Source organism: Colius striatus, chromosome 5 (assembly GCF_028858725.1).
Source record: "Colius striatus isolate bColStr4 chromosome 5, bColStr4.1.hap1, whole genome shotgun sequence".
Taxonomy (NCBI): domain Eukaryota; kingdom Metazoa; phylum Chordata; class Aves; order Coliiformes; family Coliidae; genus Colius; species Colius striatus.
Window position 1 is genome coordinate 37,977,168 of NC_084763.1, and position 22,649 is coordinate 37,999,816.

The following is a 22,649-nucleotide window of genomic DNA, read 5'->3' on the forward strand; positions in this document are numbered from 1 at the left end:
AGCGGGGCGGCGAGGCGGGAGCGGGGCAGGCGGTGAGGGGAAGCGGGACGGGCTGAGGGCGGAGCGGGGCGGCGAGGCGGGAGCGGGGCAGGCGGTGAGGGGAAGCGGGACGGGCTGAGGGCGGAGCGGGGCGGCGAGGCGGGAGCGGGGCAGGCGGTGAGGGGAAGCGGGACGGGCTGAGGGCGGAGCGGGGCGGCGAGGCGGGAGCGGGGCAGGCGGTGAGGGGAAGCGGGACGGGCTGAGGGCGGAGCGGGGCGGTGAGGCGGGAGCGGGGCGGGCTGAGAGCGAAGTGGGGAGGTGAGGCGGGAACGGCGTGGGCTGAGGGGGCCCTGATCTGAGGGAGGACAGAGCCGTGCCGGCTGAGGTGGGACTAGCCCCGGCGAAGCACCATGGCGGGGACGACGAGGACAGCCATCTGCCTGCTGCGCTGCGACCTGCGCGCCCACGATAACCAGGTAGGGTCCGGCCGATGGCCCCTCGGGTGGGATTTTTTTGCAGTAACATCGCGCTAAGGTAGGCCGGGCAGAGGTGCGCCCTGCATCCGCCCCCCGAGAGCTGCCGTGGCTCACTTTGTGTTTCTAGGTGCTCCACTGGGCTCAGAGTAACGCAGATTTCGTTATTCCCCTGTACTGCTTCGACCCGCGGCACTACGTGGGTACCCACTGCTACGGGTTCCCGAAGACGGGGCCCCATCGGCTCAGGTTTTTGCTGGAAAGCGTGAAGGATCTAAGAGAAACACTCAAGAAGAAAGGAAGGTAATCGAGGAAGCACTGCAAACAACACATTTTCATTTTCCTATGTGTTCTCAGACGTCTGTGCTGTGAGTCAAATCATGTGAGGTATTTTGGGCTCTGACGATGGCTCGTTTCAAAGAGCCACAGCCCTTCTGATAGATGTAATAAGGTCCCGTAAATAGCCCCTGCTCAAATGACCTGTTTTGACATCTACAAGGGAGCAAAGAGCCATGCAAACCGTGTTCATTCAGGATTTTGCTTTCTTGAACTCTGATACCACAGATGGGTGTCAGTCTTGAGCACTCTGCCCAGAGTCCTGACGCTGGAGACATGCAGGCGACCTACCAGCTACTGTGGCATATGTCCTTCCTTGTGCCTAGTTAGTTTTCCCTATGTAGAAAATGTTTTTGCAGTTTGGAGCCAAGCTTGTCTTGGAAACTAAGACAAAAGAACCTCAACTGAAATCGGTTTCTTTTTATTTCTAAGTAACTACCAGACAATTTTGAAATCTCATTATAAAAGGGGACGAATAGACAAAAGGGGGATGGGTGATTAAGATAAGGATTGTAAACAGGAGTGAGACATCCCCTGAGGGTGCCTGGGATAAGTTGTAAACCTTGGAATACCTATTCAATGGGGAAACAAGGGAAAGGCCTTGCAGAATAGGGAATAAAAAGCTGAATGTTGTATTCATCACATGTGCCTACTAGCTAGGACACCTGCTCTTGCAAGAATGCTAAATAAAAGTGCTTCACTGCAGGGTCTGACCTGAGTCATTCACAAGAAAATTTGTTTCTTACACCTAGGAGTTGGTCTTGAGATGCATGATGCTGGCTTGTGAGACCCAAGTGTTAAGTTTGTTCATGCCCTGTCCTGCTAAATCCAATCTCTTGTAGGCTACACTCTGGGAGGAGGGTCTTCAGGGATTCTTCCTTCATTATGCCTTTATAAACTCTTAACTGGGATACACCAGGATCTGAAGAATCCCTTTACCAGATAATGTCTGGCTTTGATGAGCACAAGTTGTGTCACCTGGCCTGCCTTCTCCCAGGGTGGTTTAACAGTGGTAGGAGAAGCAAGAATGACTCTAGGTTTGCTGTGCAGTGTGGACAGTGCAGATGGTGAATGTTATAGGAGACTGAAAGAACTGATCGGAGGATAACTGCACCCCCATCCTGCAGTGAACAGATTCAGAGCTACTTCAATGCTGCTGTGATGTTGTCAGTGTCTGATAGGTTAGTCTTCTGCAGTGAGAGATGTTTTGTTGTGAAGAACCAGATCTAGACTGCATGTCCACAACCATGAAGTATCTTCTTAATGCAGTGGTAGACAGGAATCTCCTCTGTGTCTGATCTGTGATGTGACTGCTTTGTTGTGGGCAGTAAAAGCAACAGCTCTCTCAGCAGCACCCCTTGCTCCTGCCTTCTTCAGACCCAGTCCATCTTTGAAGAAACTTTTCAGTTATGCTTAAAACTGTTCTGGCAAAGTCATTGTATTATACAGCAAGAAATTCTCCAGCACAGGTTTCTGTTAGATGACACAGAGGTAGAGAGGGCTGTGTGTGTATGCAAGTGTGTGTGTTGGACAGGAAGAAGGACAGTCATGTATGAGACTCTTCACACCCACCTTGACCAACTTTCTCACCACAGCTTCTCTTTTGGTCTTATGCCCTGAGTATCTCAGCCTTAGTGTGTGAGGATGAACAGATCTGACAGATTTACTTTTAGGTAACAGCCTGGCTTTCTGCCCAGTCATCCTTTCTAAGTCATCCATGGTGGTAGAAATGTGTTTGACAGAAACTCAGCCCCAGAGGCTTACAAACTGTTTTTAGTGGGTCCTAAAAAGAATATAGGTGAGTCAAATCCTGTCTGTCTGCCTCCATATGCTGCCTGTGCTCTCTTCAGAACTAATCCATGGGAGCCTGGGCCAGGACTAGGGCCTTTTGTACACATAAATAACAGCAACATCAAACCTAATTCAGGCCAACATTTTGTGTTTGCAGTACCTTGGTTGTGAGGAAGGGGAAGCCAGAAGATGTGGTCTATGATCTGATTACTCAGTTGGGCTCTGTCAGCGCTGTGGCTTTCCATGAAGAGGTAAGGGAAACATTTGAGTGACACTGTTAAAAGATAAAACGAGGTTGTGAAACCAAGTGATGATACAGCCCCTGTGTGTTCAGAGCCTTTCTTGTGGGTGGTATTGTTAACCTTGGGGAAACTGGCTAGCTCTTGGATGGTGTCCATGTCTGAGTGGGAGTCCTTGCTGAATGACGGTAGCTGTTTGTGATTGATCACTTCAAGTGGTGTGTCTTGAGGAAGAGAAGTTTCTGGCAACTAGCATTTTAGGACAGCTGAGTCAATTTCTCCTCCTGTTTGCATCAAGCTGCCTTTTCCTCGTGCCTTCCTTGCACAGGGAGCTAGCTGCCAGGGGGTATACTGTATTCAGCGTAGGAAAGGCCCATGGTGAGTTGAGAGCACCCATATTTAGGCAGTTGCTCACCTGGTGCATTGAAGAATGAAAGATGAATCTGGTGAAGGATGAAATCCTACTTCCCCTGAATACTTTCCTAGCTTTTAAGAATTGATGCCTCAAAGACTTGTTGAAACAGGAATTCTGTCCTGATATTCAATAATCCTCAGTGGATTTCTTTTACATAGATTTGACCAGTCACCTTTTTAGTCCATGCAAACTGAAAAAAATCTGCAGCATCAAGGATTTCCCTATTCTGGCCTTAGCACTACTAATGGAGGGTGGGTTGTTGTTGGGTTTGACAGAGGAATATATTCGGAGATTGTCTGTGTGCACCTCTCTCTATAGAGGAGTGAAGCTAAATGTGGGGATGAAGGAGGAGGGCAAGACCAGGGTCTATGTGCCTGTGAAGCTGAGGCCATGCCTTTGTGACCTCAATGCATTTTGTCCTCCCTAGGCCACGCAGGAGGAGCTGGATGTGGAAAAGGGGCTGTGCCAGGTGTGCAGTCAGCACAGGGTGAAGGTTCACACGTTCTGGGCATCCACGCTGTATCATCGGGATGACCTTCCCTTCAGGCCCATTGCCAGGTTGGGTGTCCCAGATTCACTCCTCTTCCATCCCATTTGTTTCTCACTCAGGGGGGGTCTTGGTCATTTGGTCCCACAGGGAGGAGACCTGTTAGTCCATCTGCATTTATGGAATGGTGCTGTTACATTCATACACATCAAGGGGAAGGGCACGTTCATCCCTCTCTAACTGATAGGATTTTACACTTCAATATCCATAAAGCTGAGGGGTTGGTTTGACCATTTATTGAGGAACTGATTTGTCTTTGCCCTCCCACTAGCAGGGTCTGGAAAGTCACTCTGCAGTGCCCTGAGTCCTTGTGACGGTGGACTGGATTGTTCCATCTGGCTAAATGCAGCTGCCTATGACAGTAGCCCTTTGCATGTGGACTTTTCATGAGTCCCTCAATAGTCACTAGAGGAGTGAGCTGATGGAGTTGAGTGATTCATGATACCCAAAGAAAAGGACAGAAGAGTCAGGCTATTAAAAAATGCCTGTTTCTCTGCATTGAGAAGGCAGCAAGAGATTGCATGTTTTTACATTGATCTTAGCCTTGTGGGTAATCAGGAACTGGGTGAGATAAATCTGTCATGGCTTGCCCCATCAGGACTCACCTTAAATTGAAAAGGCACCAGAAATTGAAAAGGCATCAGAAGCAGAAACTGGGTGATGTCTGCTAGCCCCAAGGGCATGTGCCAGATGTGCAAACATGAGTCACAACGGCAAGGGGGGCCATGGTAGCCATCCTGCAGAGATCTGATTGGCTGTAACCTGTGTAGGTTGCCTGATGTCTTCACCCATTTCCGAAAAGCAGTGGAATCGGAGGCGAAGGTCCGGCCAACCCTGCAGCTGGCAGAGCAGCTAAAGCCCCTGACTCCAGGGGTGGAAGAAGGGCCTATCCCTACAATTGAGGATTTGGGACAGAAGGGTGAGAAAACATGGTTTGGCAGTTGCTCCCTTGAACTCCTACTGGGAGATGTCTTACCGAGAATCAAAACATGGAGGCCTCCCAAAGGCAGTGGTTGCCGTTCAGACTGTAACTAAGCCTCTGTTCACTCCCACTGCAAATGAAGTTACCTTCCCTGTGTGGCAGAGCTGCCCTGCAGCTGGGTAGAAAACATCCTCTTAATCAGTAATTTTTCATACGTTTGCTGGGGGCCTTGTTTTAAAGGAAGTCCAGAGCACAATCTTCTATGTACCCAAAGCAGATATCCCTACTGCTGAATGTCCCAAGATTTTAAGCTCCCTGAGATGCTTTCCAAGGGGGTAACATGGTGATGGTGTCTTCTGTGGCAGATCCTGTGGCTGAGCCACGAACAGCCTTTCCCTGCAGTGGAGGAGAGACCCAGGCTTTAATGAGACTGCAGTATTATTTCTGGGACACGGTAACTCTTACATTTCCTTGTCTACATCTTCCCCCTGGTACATATGGCTGTGCAAGTGCATGAGGCTGCAGTTTCACTTCCTAATAGAATTCCCTTAGCTCCTATATAACACTTTACAAAGGAAGGAATTAGCATTATTTCAGTTTTTCAGAGAGGCAAACTAAATCCAAAAGAAGTCAACCGGGAACTGGGAATGTAAGCCAAACACTTAGGAACCTAGTTGAGTGGCCATCCCTCTGCAGTCTTTTTTCCCATCAACTTTGGGGAATTGGGAAAAGATTTTACCTCCCTTACCTTGATTTGCCCTTTTTACTCTTCTGTCCCACATCACCAGCAATGTAGTTCCTCCATTCTGGAAGAGAGGAAAAAATAGCCTTAAGGGCTGCAGTTGCGAAGAGCAACTAACCTGGGTTTCTTCCCTGTAATTAAAAATAGCAGGAGGTTCCTAGAAGTCTGATTTAAAAACTTGCAGCCAGTAATTAACAGCTACTTCTTGCTCCCTCGCTTGGTGTAGTGAAGCTGCTGCACGCTGCATTTTGTCTCTGTATCCTGGCTAGTTTTGAACTTTTTTCCTGGTCCAGTTTGAGGAACTGCCTTAAATTTGCCTTATGTGAATTTAGATGAAGCCAGTGTGCTGATTTCCAGCATCCTCAGACCCTATGCAGCTTTGTGGGTGAAGGAGACAGCATCTCTCCAGATGAGATAGGTTATTTCGGCTGTGCTGCTGAAGTCCCTGCGTTCCCTTCTTGATGAGGAACGTCATGGTGGTTTAACCCCAGCAGGCAGCACAGTCCCTGGCAGCCAGTGGGACGGGGAGAGAATTGGAAAGGTAAAAGTGAGAAAACTTGTGGTTTGAGATAAAGACAGTTTAACAGGGAAAGCAAAATCCATGCTCACAAGCAAAACAAAACAAGGAATTCCATTTCCACTTCCCCTGGGCAGGCAGGTGTTCAGCCATCCCCTGGAAAGCAGGGCTCCATCATGCCTAATGGTTATGTGGGAAGACAAATGCCATCACTCTGAATGTCCTCCCTTTCCTCCTTATTCCCCAGCTTTTATTACTTAGCAACATGTCATATGGTGTGGGATATCCCTTGGGTCAGTTGGGGTCAGCAGGTTATGAATAATTCCTTTTAACTTCCTGTGCCTACTTACTGGTGGTATGGGGTAAAAGGCAGAGGAAGGCTTTGATTCTGTGTAAGCACTGCTCAGCAATAACCAAAACATCTTTGCATTATCAACACTGTTTTTATCACAAATCCAAAACATAGTCCCATACTAGCTACTGTAAAGAAAATGAGCTCTCCCAGCCAAAACTAGTACAAACATGCAGAGCTTCTACACTTGGTTAAGCATTTCCAGTCAGTGCTGGAAAACATTGGTCTTCCCCAGTGAGCTACAACAGCCTTTTAGCAATTGTCACCTGTGCAGCAAAGGGGATCAAGGAGAGATCAGGCTTCTCTGTCCTCTGCATTGCCACAGGAGTGCTCAGAAAATGGAAGAGCACCCTGCTGTAAATGTGAGTGGCCCAGAAATAACAGTGATTGGGATTCCTGTGGCTGAATGTTGGGTACTGTCAGTCACTGTGGCTCTCAAAGCCAAGCAAGCAGGCACATGGACAAGGAAACAGGCTGCCAGGCCCACTGGTGGCTTGTCAGTGGGTTATTGATCCGGAGGCAGGCAGTTGTGGGCAGGGAGCAGCACTACCAGGATCATGGTGCTTGTAGAAAGAAACATGCTAAAGGCTGAAGCAGGGAGCATAGCCTGTGACATGCATCCCAGAGCTGTAATGAAAACTGCTGGCCTGGTTAATTCCTGTGCACTGGAGGCAGAATTTGGCAGCTTTGTAATCCTTGCAGGCAGCCATTGAAAGGGAGCCCAGCCCTTTCAGATTCCATTATGAAAAAAAACCCATTTAGCAGTTTTCACATAAAGTACTAACATTTTCTGTTCTTTGTTTGCACAGAACCTGGTTACATCTTACAAGGAGACTCGGAATGGACTGGTGGGAATGGATTACTCAACTAAATTTGCACCATGGTAAAGATTTTTGTTGTGAGAGTAGAAGTTCCTTCTGTGCCCAAACTGATGTTACCTGTCTGCTGAGTGCACACTGGGTTTGGGTAGGCACCTAGGTGTGATTGATTCCCTTGCCCTTTTTGTTGGAGGAGACTCAGGGGTGGTCTTTGTTTTGCTTCCAGGCAGCAGTTCCCTGGGAATGTTCCTGCAATTAGAGATTACTGAAATGTAGCAATACTGTCCCAGTGTGCTGGGAGCAGCAATGTGGGCAGGGCACTGGGTAGACACAGCACTGGTCTTTGGCTTTGTGCTGGTTTGTGTATCTGGGGTGGCTGAGAGCAGCCAGGTAGCTTCAGAGTGACGATAGGGCTGTAGCAGAACCCAGTCAGCCCCTGGTTTGCTGAATACTATGGAGCAAGTTACCTCACCTCCTTTTTTATGTGTGGTGAAGAGACACTTCTGATTATTCTTATTGCAAAAGGATCTCGTTTGAGTAAAAATGACGACTTCTAATCAGAAGTCTTAGTTTGGTGCTTGGAGGAGCAGAGTTAATTCCTGACTGCAGCTGTAACAGCAGAACCCAGTTCAGCCTTGTGCCAAAAGCATCATTTTCTGACAGAATTGCAAGATAAAGCATTTTTTTGAGGCTGCTCGAGGTCAGGATTTCTTTTTCAGCCGGTATTGTGCTTCAGCGGTTGGCTCCACCTGGTGGCACTGGGATCTCAGGACCATTGGCACTGCCAAACGTCTTCTGCTGGCCTCCACTCAAGTTTTTCCAAGCTGCCTGTTTGGCCAGAGCAGCCAATTCCAACCTGATCCGCCTGCCCCAAAGTGTTCCCTTCTCAAATAATCAAAATTACAGTGGTTCAGATTGCAGCCAGTCACTCATATCTCATATTGGCTATTTCTAAGTGTTAGGGCTGTTCAATAAGTAAAGAAAAGCTCTTCAGGCCTTTTCTTCCTGCATCAGAACATCAAATGTTTCCATGAGCCCTAGTGAGAAATTGCAGTGAAAGACATTTCTAGGAAAACCAAGGTAAAAATTTTTCCTTATCACCCTTTACTCTGGAGTTGGAGTCTACAAGTTCTTTCCTATCTTGCACAGTACTGGTTTGGAATAAACGTAAGGAGCCCAGTGGGTTGAAATGCCAGAACTGGGTTTCATTCCCTAGTTTGCCTACCCTGCTTGATATTTTCAGCAAGTCACTTGCCTTCTGTGGTTGCTCAAATGAAACACCGAGGTTCTAAAGGTATAGGAGCCCTGGGCATATGGTAAATAGCTTTGTATATTACAAAGGCAGGAAGATGATGCAGAGGTTGACATTTGAGATCCATTTCTGGGTTTGTCATTGGTGCACTAAGTCACTAGCTGATCAAAGTCTTTTTTCTCAGTAGGTTAGAGACTCCTGTAATTCTGTGAAGAAGGGAAATTTTTATTCTGAGATTGCAGAGTTGCAAAAAAGTCATGCAACTTGCCTTTGGGAAGTTAGTGGCACAACTGCAAACTGAGCAAAGTTTACAGGCAGTGGCTGTGACACCAAAGTGCCCCTCCACTCCCTCCACTATCAGTCCTCCACTGCCTTCAGGACAGCTTTCTTCTCCTTTCAGGCTGGCACTGGGCTGCATTTCACCTCGATACATCTATAAGCAGATCCAGAAGTATGAAAAAGAGAGAACAGCAAATGAGAGCACGTACTGGTATGTCCTTGCGTGGTCAGCGTGGCTTGTTTTCTCTGAAAAGGAAACCAGCATCTCACACATAGGAGAGAATGATTTGTTAACTTTCTTAATGTTTGTTTTGCCTGTGTTTGCTGTCCTGTTCCTCTGGGTTGCATTGCAGTTCTCTTTTGGTATGCATTTATTAGTTTGCCTTTGACATCCAGAGAGTTTAGGCACTTTATATGTAAAGATTATTAATGCTAGTTGTCATTATTATTGCTGGGAAATTGGAGGTTATGATTTCTAAAAATGATCTCTGTAAATCACCACCATCCCTCTCTATATTGTTATTATGAGCTAGAGGAGAATGAAGAAGAATGATTTACAAAAAAAAAAAAAAAGCCAGAGCCTTTCTCACATCAAGGCTGTGAGTAGGGTTTCAGCCAAAAGGCTCAGGGGCTGTGCAGCCTGTACAAATCACATGGTGTCAGAAGGACCTTTGGCCACACACTGCCCAGCAAATGGCCCTGGGCTTGCTTAGCTGCCTGGCCGTGGTCACACCATAGGAAGGGGGCTTAAGATGTCCTACCTGGTCACCCATGCCCTTCCTCACAGTTGTCCTCAAGGAGTCTAGGGGAGATCTGAGGTCAGTATATCCATCCCTGGGCTGGCCTTGAGCTTGCTGGGCTGCCCAGACTCTGTGAATGAGAGCCTGGTATGGAGAAGAAGGTTCATGTTAGAGCCTGGCCTAACGCTAGACCTGGATGGGAAAGAAACCCAAACCAGAAAGTCCATGCAAACTAAAACTATGCTTTCGTACTTTTGTATTAGTTTGTTACATTTGCAACATGTCAAAACAGTGCAGTGGTTGGTGAAGAACAGCTAAGCATTGCCAACAATTCTGACCAAAACACTGAATTTCATTAAAATTCAAATGACACGCGTAAAATAATCCTTTTGCCTGTTGAAGTCTATGTTGGTTTTTTTTCCTTTGAAGATGGAGGAAAGATTTTTAAAACTGAACAGACTCCTGTTTTTTGGTCTAATCGCCAGCCAGCCAGCCTGCAGCCGAGGTGCCAGGGTGTTCTGGGCATTTTAAAGTGACAAATAATTATTAAAAAGAAGCTGTCAAGCTCCCAGGTGCTGCAGTCAGTTGTACAGTGCACTACACATTGTGGTGATTGCACATAAGGGACTGATTGAACCTCAAGACCCTGACACTAGGAACCTCATGAGGTTCAACAAGGACAAGTGCAGAGTCCTGCATCTGGGAAGGAACAACCCCATGCACCAGTACAGGCTGGGGGTCAACCTGCTGGAGAGCAGCTCTGCAGAGAGAGACCTGGGAGTCCTGATTGATAATAAACTAACCATGAGCCAGCAATGTGCCCTCGTGGCTAAGAAGGCCAATGGCATCCTGGGATGCATCAAGAAGAGTGTGAGCAGTAGGTCAAGGGAGGTTCTGCTCCCCCTCTACTCTGCCCTGCTGAGGCCTCATCTGGAGTCCTGTGTCCAGTTCTGGGCTCCTCAGCTCAAGAGGGACAGGGAAGTGCTGGAGAGAGTCCAGCACAGGGCCAGCAAGATGATCAGGGGTCTGGAACATCTTTCATACAAGGAAAGGCTGCAGGAACTGGGGCTGTTTAGCTGGAGAAGAGGAGACTGAGGGGAGATCTTATTGACATTTATAAATATCTAAAGGATGGGTGTCAGGAGGTTGGGACATCTCTTTTTTCTATTGTATCTAGCAACAGGATAGAGGTAATGAGATGAAGCTGGAACACAAAAGGTTCCACTTAAACATAAGAAAAAACTATTTCACTGTGAGGGTGAGGGAGCAGTGGCACAGGCTACCCAGAGGGGTTGTGGAGTCTCCTTCCTTGGAGGTCTTCAAGACCCACCTGAACATGTTCCTGTGTGACCTGATCTAGGTGACTCTGCTTCTACAGGGGGGGTTGGACTAGATGATCTCTAAAGGTCCCTTCCAACCCCTATCATTCTGTGATTCTATGACAGTGTCCTGTTTTGTAATAATGTTTTCCAGAAAGATCTTTTAAGGCTAAACATCAGCTGAGCAGAATATTTCTGATCTAGTAGAGAGATGAAGCAGGTTTCCAAGGCTGAAGTCACATCACTTTATAAGAAGCTCTTTTTTATGCATACCTTTTTACTCAAAAGTGGCTGTTTTCTGCAGACCCCAGCACCTGCCTTTAAGTCCCTTACAAAGTTATTGCTTAAGTCAAGGCAAAGCTCGCAGGAATGTGCTGACATACTTGCTCATGAGGAAGCGTGAAGCTGAATCAGGTCCTCACCCTGCTCTTTAGAGGATTACATCCCAGGAGGGACAGATGAGAAGCAGGTTTCCTGAAATGCTCCTCTTGTGTTCAAATTAAGAAAAGCTTCCCAAGTGATTCATGCAAGATTTGCTTTCACTGTAGTCACCCAGGTGAAAGCTAGATAAGTAGGCTTGGGGCAAGAACTGCTATCAAGGTGCATGAAATTGCTTATTATTCATAAACCTCATCGGTGTTAATGATAGGTGCCGCGGAAGCAAAATCAATGCAGTCATTTTAGCTGACCCACAGTGAAATAAAGACATGGCTTTGTGTTTTAGGGTCTTGTTTGAACTGTTGTGGCGGGATTACTTCCGATTTGTGGCCCTGAAGTATGGCAGAAGGATTTTTTCATTAGGAGGTATGTATGGATCACCCTGTTTGGAGAGGAAATGTACAGTGTTATGACAAAGAAAGTAAAGAGAAGCAGCTATTGGCCTTCTGTTTTACAAATGTTCTTCTCATAGCACTTGTGTTACCACCCTGGGATGTTGCTGAGGACTTACTGTTAGCACACAAATGCCTCAACACCATGATGCTGGACACTGTAGACTCTGAGACTTTTGTCCCAATTCTGATTAGATATGTGGAGTGTTATTACAACATGTCAGTGGGAAACAGCACCACAATAAAAGTAAAGTAAAGATGCTCCACCTCTGGACAGAATCCAGGCTTCAGACTTGCCCAGGTTCACCACAGAATCTGGGACAGTAGCAACTGACCCAGCAGTGTGACTCCCAAGAAACCACACACTCTTTCTGCCTTGCACACCACAGGAATCAGAATGAGATTTGGCTCTAGATACAGTGACTTAAGTGCAAGTGTCTTCGCATGAAATGGGTGTCTGAACTCTTGGTGCAACACCAAATACACGGGTCATATAGTCAGGAAATGTTGCAGCTGATGCCTGTGTTGGGAGAGCCCTTCTACCTGTGATGTAGCTGCCCACATCCAAGCATACAGCACCGGTTTAGATGCCCCAGGCATGCAGCTGTGGCTGCAGAGGAACCTGTGTCACCTCTGCCAGGCCCATATGACTTTTAAATGTTCTACAGCATCTCAAATGGCTCTGGATGCCAGTGGTGGGCCTAACCTTAGATGTCTGGAGCTAGAGCTGAGCTTTAATTTCCATTAAAGTAAATGCAAATGTAAAATCACACCTTCCTATCTCTTCCCATCCCACTGCAAAGTGTTACTGGGGCTTCTGCCAGGTAAGGATGGGTTTAGTATCTACTGCAGAAACAGATTTCACATAAACATTGCCCTGGAGTAAAATTGAACAAAAAACCCACTAGCTTGGGTCAGAGGACATTTAATTAAAAAAACATGTGCAAACACCAACAAAACAAACAATCAGAATCTGTTAGGGCTCGAGCATCCTCTGTGTGCACAAGATGCCCCTTTGCAACACTTGAGGAATAGATCATCTCTAAACCTTTGCAGAAGGAAGGTGGCTTGTTTGTAATACCCCTGAGAGGGCTACCTACAGCCTAACATCTGATGACAACCAAGGTGTCTCTGGCTGTCACTGTTTTATTAATGCTGCCTGTGTCATCATTTGTTTTCATTAGCAGTTTATTTTTTCCCTCGGTAGGGCTTCAAAGTAAGGAGATGCCCTGGAAGAAGGACCTTCAGCTCTTTGACTGTTGGAAAGGTCAGTAGAAACAGCAGGTTTGGCTCATTGTGCTTTCTGTGCCCATGTGTCTGCATGCTAACTTGTGCCCTCATGCCAACTCTGCTTTATGCAGGGGAACAATCCGCCTGACTAGGCCCTGTCATTTGCACTGATGCCACCAAACAAGGTGCCCATCCCTCGGTTTGGTGTGAGGGCAGATACGTGCCTTCCCTTCTGAGACCATGCACCATGCCAGAGCAGGCGCAGGGGGTACCATGGACAGCCAAGCTGGCTCTGCCTGCTACATGCTTTGTGAGACCCACTGCAGTTAGATTTTCCTGCCCAGGTGGAAAGGTATGACCTGTTGGTCCGTTCTGGCTCAGTCACACAGAGGCTGACTAGCCCTTCATATCAGTGCTAAATTGTTCTTACAATTGGTTTTGGTTAGAAGGTTAAAACATCCTTGAAATACATCACATCTTTTGTTATGCCACAGCCTTTTAATATACTTGCTTTTATAACTTTTGTCATCATACCAATATCTCAAATTCAAGTTTGGAGGGAATTAGAGATTAAAGTAACAGAACCAATGAAATACACACCTATGTATCTTCCTTCACATTAATGCCAGGTGTGTCCATTTGTGCAAATATTTTCCTTAATGGACAATGCCTTTCAGGTACTAGCCCACGGGGACTCATCCAATACACTCCTCTCTGTTATTAGTCACCTGTCATGAATCTTTATCTTCTTGGCCCCTCTCACTATTGTGTGTATATTCATTTTGCTCTGCAGAGTTCCCTGCAATCCACTCAATTCATTGTTTTTCCAGACTGAGATTTTTCCATACTTCATTGCTTGTTTTTTTTCTTGCCAAATATTCTCCTAATTTTAATTGTCAGAATAATTTCCCATTTGATATCCAGTGGATCTCGGTGGCTGCATACCAGCTAAACCTCACTGAAATCTCTCCCTGCTGTACTGTACACTGCCACTGCCTTACCTGCTTGGATGGCTGTGAATGCATAAGTGTCCCAAAAATGCCATCGCCTCTCAGCACTGGGTTTTGTCTCTGCAGAGGGCAAAACAGGCGTTCCTTTTGTCGACGCCAACATGCGAGAGCTGGCTGCCACAGGCTTCATATCTAACAGAGGACGGCAGAACGTCGCCAGCTTTCTCACCAAGGACCTGGGTCTGGACTGGAGGATGGGGGCAGAATGGTTCGAATACCTGCTGGTAAGACTCAACCCTTTGTGTATCTGGAGTTGTTTGTGCTCTCCGCCCTGAGTGGCAGACAGGAGGATAGCTTTGCCTTATTAGGAAGGAGGTGGAAGGTTACCAGTGACTTTTCAGACCAATAGAAGTACATGTGTGCACTGCTTCTATGGTAGATACTTCCCAACGCTCAAGTGAGAAAATGGAGTTTTGCCACAGTGAAGGTGCCATCAACCAAGACATCACTAGGAAGTTCTCAATGATAGTCTTGATCCTCCATGTCTGGTTTTAGCCAGAGATCTGTCATGCTTGAGGAAACTTTCCAACACAAATGATGTTAGCAATGCTCCGATTTGCTTACCTCAGAGGCTGGGGAGGAGGAGAAGGAGTGCTCAGAAACAGAACATGAAAAGAAATGTGTTGTGGCCACCAAAGCCAGTGTTGGCACAGCATCCTTGCATTGCTGGCTGTGGGCAGGGAAGCCATCTACTCCAGAGTATGGACAATAGCTGGAGCAGCTTCCAGAGAGCTCTGCCCTGGCTGGAGGCATCCTTCTTCACTCAGGTGAGTCACAGGCCTTCCTGCCAACTGGAGCACCACTTTGTTTCTCATATGCCAATCAGCAGACATACAAGCTCAGTTAAATAGCTGGGTTGCTTCTCTGACCTCAGGCCCCATAGCATCTTCCCAGGAAGGTTTGAACACATGCGAAGTCCCCAGGGTGCAGCCCTGTGTGTGTCTTTGCTTGGTTGCCATTACCTCTAGTGATACTGATGGAGATGCTGCTGGTAGGACCGTGCTGAGCAGGGAAAACTGATGCTGTGGAGAGAAATCTGCTTTTGTTCTTCATCAGACTCAACAGTACAGACTGAAAAACACCAAGTACTGATGTCAGCCTGACATTAAATATCTTATCTGTGGGATGCAAGAGGATATGGGTAATCAGGAAACTCTGCTTCCTAGGATGGCTGGAGCTACAGAGAAAGCTCAGTCACCTCACCATTACCTGCAAGGAAAAAAGCCTTTTTGTCAATGTAATTTTGGATTTTTTGAGCTTCCTTGGAGCTGGTTTCTGGTATGACTTTGGCTGTGGAGGTCTACATGAATATCTGGGTGCTGTTCCCAGTGCTGTGACTCACACCAGTGTTGTGAGCAGTGATGGGCTTGCACAGTAACACAGTGCAGAACTTGTGCAGGAAAAGTGGTGTTGGCAGCTCCAGGCACTGATGCTTTTCCAGATACGAGTGAGAGGCCTCAGCACATGGCACCAGAAAACTTGTATTAGGAATGTAGTGGCCTCATCCTTCATATCTTGGCTGGAATTTGGGATGGAAAATATTACCTTGAGTGCATTTCTTTTGCAGTTTCAGTGGGTTGTAGAAGACAGCTGATCCCTGTGTGCCCTAAGCTTCATAGCAGTGACTTGCCAAACAGGAACTGCATTTCAGCAAGGATGATTTAGTTCCTGTAGCCTGAGTGCATTGTTTATGACACACAGCGGCCCTCCAGAAGGATGGTACAGCACAGGCAGATGCACAAACACATCTGTGCATGCCTGTCCTGCACAGTAAACCACTAGGTCTGTTCTGAATGTTTTGTACAATCTGACTTTTGATGGTGTCTTATCAGCTGTGGCTTTCAAAGCAGTTACAAAGGTGGCTTCATTTCACAGAGAGGGCAGCTTGCATCACATACAGGCAAGCCTTGTACTCAAAGTCACCAGCTGAGTGGGTTGGGAGTCAGGAAATGAGGCTTTACTCTGAGGGGCTGCCAGCCTTGCCCTCCTCAGATAGGAGCTTGTTTCACTTTGCACTCAGAGAGGGCCACAGAAGATTCCAGGTCCTATTCCTCAAGTGAGGAGGACCTGGAAGGTCTCACACTAGAAAGACACTCTCTCAGTTACTTACCTTTATTCAAAGGGCATGAATGTTACCAGCCTTATTGGAAGCAGGATTTAGCACTCTGCCATAACCCTTTCATCTCGGGAAGCCCCAGATGCTGACTGCCACCGTGGGCTAGTGGCACAGGCTGATCATTTTGTTTCTCTGCCCCTCTGTCAGCTTGTGTCACAGTGATATATTGCTAGACAGCTCCAGAGTAATATATGGGAGACCTCAGTTTGATGGGGAAGATACAGCTATAGAATGGTAGAGGTCACTACAGGATCAAAACTGGTCTCACTTGCCTACAGAAAGGGGAAGCAATGCAATATTTAATCTCTGATACATCTAGCAAAGGAAGGGCCAGAGACCTCTGGTGTTCCGAACAGAGAACATGTCAGCTGTGCATTCACAGGGTCAGGCCCCAAGGAAAGGGAGAGAAACAAACAGAACAGAATGCCAGGAAGGGGCAAGGCTGAGGGGGAAATGAGATTGCCTCCTCCAGTCCCCCATGGATCTGCCCTCACCTCCCACACATGCTTTCCTGCATGTTAATTGCACAATCAGGCTTCCAATGGCATCTCTCTTCCCCCTCATCGCCCAACTGGCGGAAGCGGTCTGGGAAGGGGGAGCTGGTGCACAGCGAGTGCAGCTGCCCTGGATCCCCCCGAGCCCAGCCCCTGCCTGGCTTTACAGAGGAAGCGGAAGGGCACTGGCAGAGCCCACTCCCCTGTGCCTTCTGCCATCTGTAGGCAGCAAGCTCCCTGCTTTAAGGAGTGGCTGAGATTTTGGAAGTATCCCTGTATGCACTGGCTGGTGCTGTGGCTGCAGTGAGGGGAGAACAGCACCAAACCTGCTGAGTGACTTTGCAAACTGCCGCAGGTGCCCATGCTGGGCTTTCACAATGTGGACACCCCTCCCAAGAATGCTCAGAGATCCCACACCCTGTTTGCCATCTGTGCCACTTCCCTCCTCAGCTAGGTTTGAATTGTCTTACAACTGAAAAGCTTCTGATGTTGGATTTAAACCACCCTGTCCAGCTGTAGACCATATTCTGCTCTCATTTGTTCCTGTTTGAGGAGCCTCACTCCCATTTTACATAAGCGTCCTTGAGAGCTTTTTGTTTAGATGTAGAATAAACTTGATGACGTGCAACCTACTGAATACATCACTACAGCTCTAGAGTTTCCTGTAGTAAGGCACCTCTCTGCCAAGTCCCTGTGAGTAGAGGCTTATGGTGCAATGAAGGTCAAGTATAGCAGGAAAAAAACCTGCAGTGTCCATATATTGCATCTTTATACACTCTGTGTGGTCATTCGATACAGTCTGAGTTAGACTTCACTCTGACAGGATCTGCAGAGGTGACTTGGTTAGTCTGTGGTCTCTGGGTAACTGGTCAGGGGGAATTTTCTCTTTGAAATGTACTGGCCTACTGTTTCTTGGAATATGAGCACTGGAAAGCTTGAAGTCTGCCAAATGATGGCAGAAAGAGCAGTATTTGTTTTTAAAAAGGAAACTGAGAAAGAGAGGGACTTTGGTTGGACTTTTACCTATCTCATTGACCTAAGGACAATGAAGTGAGGTAGCTTGGGAAGCTGGTAGCGTGGTCCTCTTCTGAACCAGATAGCTGTACCTACATGGGAGAGCTCCAACTACCCCAGTGTGGCCAGACTGCAAGGAGTTCTCCCCTTGAGATAAGGGGTGGGTGGGGAGAGAAGATTCATCTCTTTTTGCTGTTTTCTTCCTCTGTTCTCAAGGTGGATTATGACGTTTGTAGCAATTATGGCAACTGGTTATACAGTGCTGGTATTGGCAACGACCCACGGGACAACAGGAAGTTTAACGTGATTAAACAAGGCCTGGATTACGATGGCAACGTAAGTCTTATGCTGTCTTACAATGCAATGTGCAGCAAAGCTTATGTGATAGTTTCAGGGAACAGAGATCAATCTGCTGTGTGGATACTGCTGCAAAACCAGTTCAGTGATCTCCCTGCCAACAAGTCGGGCAAGTTCCTCACTGTGGTGCAGGAAGATCCGCTGTTTGCAATCTGCTGCTGTCCCCTCGGAGGCTGGTGCTCTGCATGCTCTCCCTACCCTACCTTGGGCTGTGGTTAGTGTTTCATCATCATTCTTTCTGGGTAACACCATAGCCCATCAGTATCTCACACACTCATTTCCATGAGCACAGAGCAGCTTCTTGGAGAACTCAGAAGTGCCAAGAGATGGAGCTACTGCTCGGGAGGTCCTGGGGAATACATTAAACCTGTGACTCCTCTGACTACCCTCTGTAAGTGGTGGGAGCAGTTAAATTGCCCTTTCCATGTACTTAGCCAGTGTTGACAAGCTGCAGTGTCACCTTTCAGAACTGTAGCTGGCAGGACTTAGGAATGGCAAGGAAATAGAAATGAGTCTTAGTAGGGGGCACAGCAGCAGAGTTAATGGAAGGTTTGGGGGCAGACAGGGTTCATCTTGCCAAGCACAGAGAATGATAGAATCACAGAATGGTTTGGGTGGGAAGGGACCATAGAGATCATCTCTTTTCAACCCCCCTGCCATGGGTATGGACACCTTCCACTAGACCAGGTTGCTCCAAGCCTCAACCAACTTTCGCTTGAACACTTCCAAGGATGGGACAACCACAGCCTCTCTGGGCAAACTGGGCACCTCACCACCCTCACATGGAAGAGCTTCTTCCTTACATCTAATGTGAAGCTCCCCTCTTTCAGTTTGAAGCTGTTACCCCTGGTCCTCTCAGAGGTGGGTGTGCAGCTGAACTGGTCACCCTAGATTCCTTCATAGTGACTGGAAAGAAAAAAAAGGACTTTTTAGGACTACATCCTAAATAGGGTATCTGAATTGGACCAAAATCCCATCTGTCTTCTTCTGCTGCCTGCAGAGTGAGCCAGGGAGAGGCGCTCCTGTCTCTGTGTCTCTCTGTTTAGGCACCAGTTCTTGGTAGAGGGTTTAACAGGAAGGGCTAAGACTTGCCAGAGGTAAATGATGCTGTAGCACACCAGCTTCTTTACCTGGAAATCAGGCTTTCTCTCATGTTAAGACAGACTCTTGCTGGGAAGCACTTACAGATTGTTACTGAATGGATCCTGTCCTGTGGGTTCTGTTTGCAGGGGGATTATGTCCGGCTGTGGGTCCCAGAACTACAGGGCATAAAGGGAGCAGATGTCCACGCCCCTTGGGCACTGAACAGTGCTGCTCTCTCCCAGGCAGGAGTAACTCTGGGTAAAACTTACCCCCAGCCAGTGGTGACAGCCCCAGAGTGGAGCCGACACATCAACCAGCGTCTCGTGAGTACTGGGAAGGCTTGGATGGGGTGGGAAGGCTCTGGGCAGCTGCTTTGCATCTGTAGGAGTGGCTGTGAATTCTGCTCTTCTTTCCCAAGTACAAAATGAAAAAAAGGCTTTAATGCATGGTGATAGAATCACAGAACTGCAGAATTGTTTATGTTGGAAAAGACCTTTAAGTTCATCAAGTCCAACTGTTCCCCCAGCACTGCCACAGCCACCACTAAACCAGGTCCCTGGGCACCAGATCTGCAGCTTTTGAACACCTCCAGGGATGGAGACCACCACATCAGCCTGTTGGCTGCCTATTCCAATGCCTGACAACCCTTTTAGTGAAGAAATATTCCCCGATCTCCAATCTAAACCTCCCCTGGTGCAACGTGAGGCTGTTTACTCTTGGTCTGTCACTTGTACCTTGGGAGCACAGTCCAACCTCCCCCTGGCCACAATCTCCTGTTACGGAGCTGCAGAGAGTGCTCATGTCTCCCTTCTGCCTCCTCCAGACTGAACACCCCCAGCTTCCTCAGCTGCTCCTCATCAGACTTGTGCTCCAGCCCCTTTCCCAGCTCCACTGCTCTTAGAATCACAGAATCATTTCAGCTGCAAGAGACCTTTGGGATCATTAAGTCCAGCCTTTGTCTCAGACCTATCAACTACTACACCATTTTCCTAAGTGCAACATCCACCTGTCTCTTAAACAGGGACGGTGACTCCAGCACCTCCCTGGGCAGCCTTTCCAATGCCTGACAACCCTTTCAGTAAAGATATTCCTCCTCATATCCAGCCTGAACCTCCCCTGGTGCAACTTGAGGCTACTTCCTCTTGTTCTATTGCTTGTCACTAGGGAGAACAGACTGACCCCTGCCTCACTACAATGTATTTTCAGGTAGTTGTAGAGAGCGACAAGGTCTCCCCTGACCCTTCTTTTCTCCAGGCTAAACAGCCCCAGATCCCTCAGCCATTCCTTATATGAGATGTGCTCCAAATCCTTTACTAGCTTGGCAGCCCACCTCTGGATCCTCTCCAGCACCTCAATGTCCTTCCTGTAGAGAGGAGCGCAAAACTGAACACAGTATCGGAAGTGCAGCCTCACCAAAGCCGAGTACAGGGGAATGATCACCTCCCTGCCCCTGCTGACAACACTGTTCCTGACACAGGCCAGAATGCCCTTGGTCTTCTTGGCCACCTGGTCACACTGCTGGCTTATGTTCAGCGAGCTGTCAGTCAACACTCCCAGGTTCCTCTGTGCCTGGCAGCTTTCTAGCCACTCCTCCCCAAGCCTGTAGCGCTGCTGGGGGTTGTTGTGGCCCAAGTGCAGGACCCAGCACTCAGCCTTATTGAAACTCATGGCATTAGCCTTGGCCCAGCCATTCAGCATATCTAGATGTCTTTATAAAGCTTCCCTACCCTCAAGCAGATCAGCACTTCCACCCAGCTTGGTGTCATCTGCAAATTTACTAAGTGTGCGCTCTATCCCCTCATTCAGATCATTGATAAAGATATTAAACAGGAGTGGCCCCAGTACTGAGCCCTGGGGGACACCACTCGTAACTGGTTGCTAACTGGATTTAACTCCATTGACCACAGCTCTTTGGACCTGACCATTTAACCAGTTTTTCACCCAGGAAAGTGTGTGCCCATCCAAGCCAATAACAACCAATTTCTCTAAGAGAACGCTGTGGGAAACACTGTCAAACACCTTACTAAAGTCAAGGTAGACAACATCCACAGCTTTTCCTTCATCTGTCTTTTCCTTCTTTTGACATGCTTCAGCCCCTCAGTGTTACCTCAAAGCAGAGAGAGGTCCAGCTCTGCACAGGGACTGTGCAGCTAGGGTTATTTAGCTGTGTCTGTCCTACTAAACTAACTAGGCTTGAGGCACAAGCCCAATTACCAACCTCCTGTCATCCAGTTACATTGTTAGTGTATTCCTCGGCACTATTTTTGCCAGGGCCAACAAGCCCTTCCAGAGCCTCGTCCAAGCACGGTTTGAGGGTACCACATGCTAAGGACTGTCACAAAACAGTCTTGACAAAGCCACTCTATGAGACTGATGCTCAGTTTCTACTTTGTTCATGAGGTGGAGCTCCTACCATGCTTGAGTGCATCCAAACTGGAGTCAGCAAGTCTGGTAAATACAGGGACTGGACCTTGCACTTGTTTTTTTTGGATGGATCTGCCCTTTAAAATGGGGACAGGTTAAGATGTGGATCCTGTGGCATGTCAAGACTTGCATCTGCTGACAGGGCTGCTGTTCTTGGAGGAGAAGGACGTGGAAGGAAAGTGCTTGGTAAGGCTGGCTGGGGTTAGTGATGGTGGAGCTGGAAAGGAGAACGAAATAGATGTAACTGATGGTTCTCTATTGAAATAGGGCTTTTTGGTCGTCCCCCATTTGTCCTCCCCACCTCCTCCTAAGAAAGGTCAGCGGCAGGTCCATCTCTGAGCTGACTGCGACTGGCCCTTTCAGCTACAGGGGAAGCTTCTGGCAGTTTTTTCTTTAAAAAAGTCACCCCTGTAGTTCCCCCCACTCCCTGCTACCAAAACCTGGCCCAGGCAAAACCACTATGGGGAGTAAAGTGCCATGACCACGTTTTCCGCATGTCACGTCTGCTCTCTGAGGGGATCCACCCTGCAGCACCAGTAAATCCCTCTCTCATCACTTTTCCTTTGCAGCGGGAAAGAAGCAGGAGAGGAGCCACGCACACGCCTGTGCAGCGCAAACAGAGAGGGATAGACTTTTACTTCTCCAGCAAGAAGCTTGCGTGAGGGAGGGAGGCCATGCGGGCAAACGCTGCAGCAGTGCTGGGCAGAGACAATGGTCAGTCTCCTTGAATCACGCCAAGGGCCCACGTGTAACAACCAAGGTAACAACCCCATAACGCCGTGCTCCTGGGGTCTGGAGCGGAGCGTTTTGGGGCTGTGACCACGGCAGTCTGACCCTGGGTTTTCACCTCGCTGCAAGGGGCTCCCAGGCTGTTGGTTGCCCTTCAGCGCACAGGGTCCCACCCGCACCTACAGCATATTCCTCTTATCTCATTCCTCCTGTGGTTGAAAGGGGCCGCTTCACTAACACTCATTAACCAAAATCTGTTTGGAGGTGTGCCTTGCTTTGCACTGGTGCTTACAGCTGAATTTCTACCTCTTTACAAACTGGAGCAGCCGCTTTACGTGGCAGGTAACTTTCTAGGGAACTTTCGCAAGCTGATTTTTCATGTTGTAAAGCTTTAAAACAACCCCATGATGTGCAATTAAAAGTTTTGCTACTGGAATATTTTCTCTTTCCCATTTCCAGAGAGATCCATAGACAGAGTCAAGAAAGGCTGCAGGACCTGAGGCTGCTTAGCCCAGAAAAGAGAAGACAGAGGGGGCACCCCATTAACACAAATGGTGAATGTCAGGAGGATGGGGTGACACACTTTTCTGCAGTGTCTATACAGGGAAACAGCTTTAGGGTCGTCACCGTTTCGTATCACT

The 22,649-nt window shown here is 47.9% G+C and overlaps 1 protein-coding gene across 3 annotated transcripts; it reads left to right on the forward strand.

Moving 5' to 3' along the window:
- Nucleotides 1–305: 305 nt before the first annotated feature.
- Nucleotides 306–22,411, forward strand: LOC104562326 (cryptochrome DASH-like). Of its 3 annotated transcripts, XR_009818775.1 has the most exons (17): nt 306–455; nt 583–755; nt 2,737–2,830; nt 3,661–3,791; nt 4,551–4,699; nt 5,068–5,156; nt 7,123–7,196; nt 8,784–8,873; nt 11,446–11,525; nt 12,759–12,818; nt 13,858–14,015; nt 17,632–17,751; nt 19,002–19,178; nt 21,256–21,306; nt 21,422–21,465; nt 21,849–22,039; nt 22,231–22,411. XR_009818775.1 is itself a non-coding variant. In XM_061996596.1 (16 exons), exons 1-16 carry the CDS (start codon nt 390–392, stop codon nt 21,907–21,909), a joined length of 1,617 nt encoding a protein of 538 aa, XP_061852580.1. In that variant the 5' UTR covers nt 306–389; the 3' UTR covers nt 21,910–22,411. The 3 variants fall into 3 exon arrangements, 2 of the variants coding, with proteins under 2 accessions (XP_061852580.1, XP_061852581.1); XM_061996596.1 differs by having other exon boundaries at nt 21,849–22,411; XM_061996597.1 differs by lacking the exons at nt 21,256–21,306; nt 21,422–21,465 and having other exon boundaries at nt 21,849–22,411.
- Nucleotides 22,412–22,649: the final 238 nt, after the last annotated feature.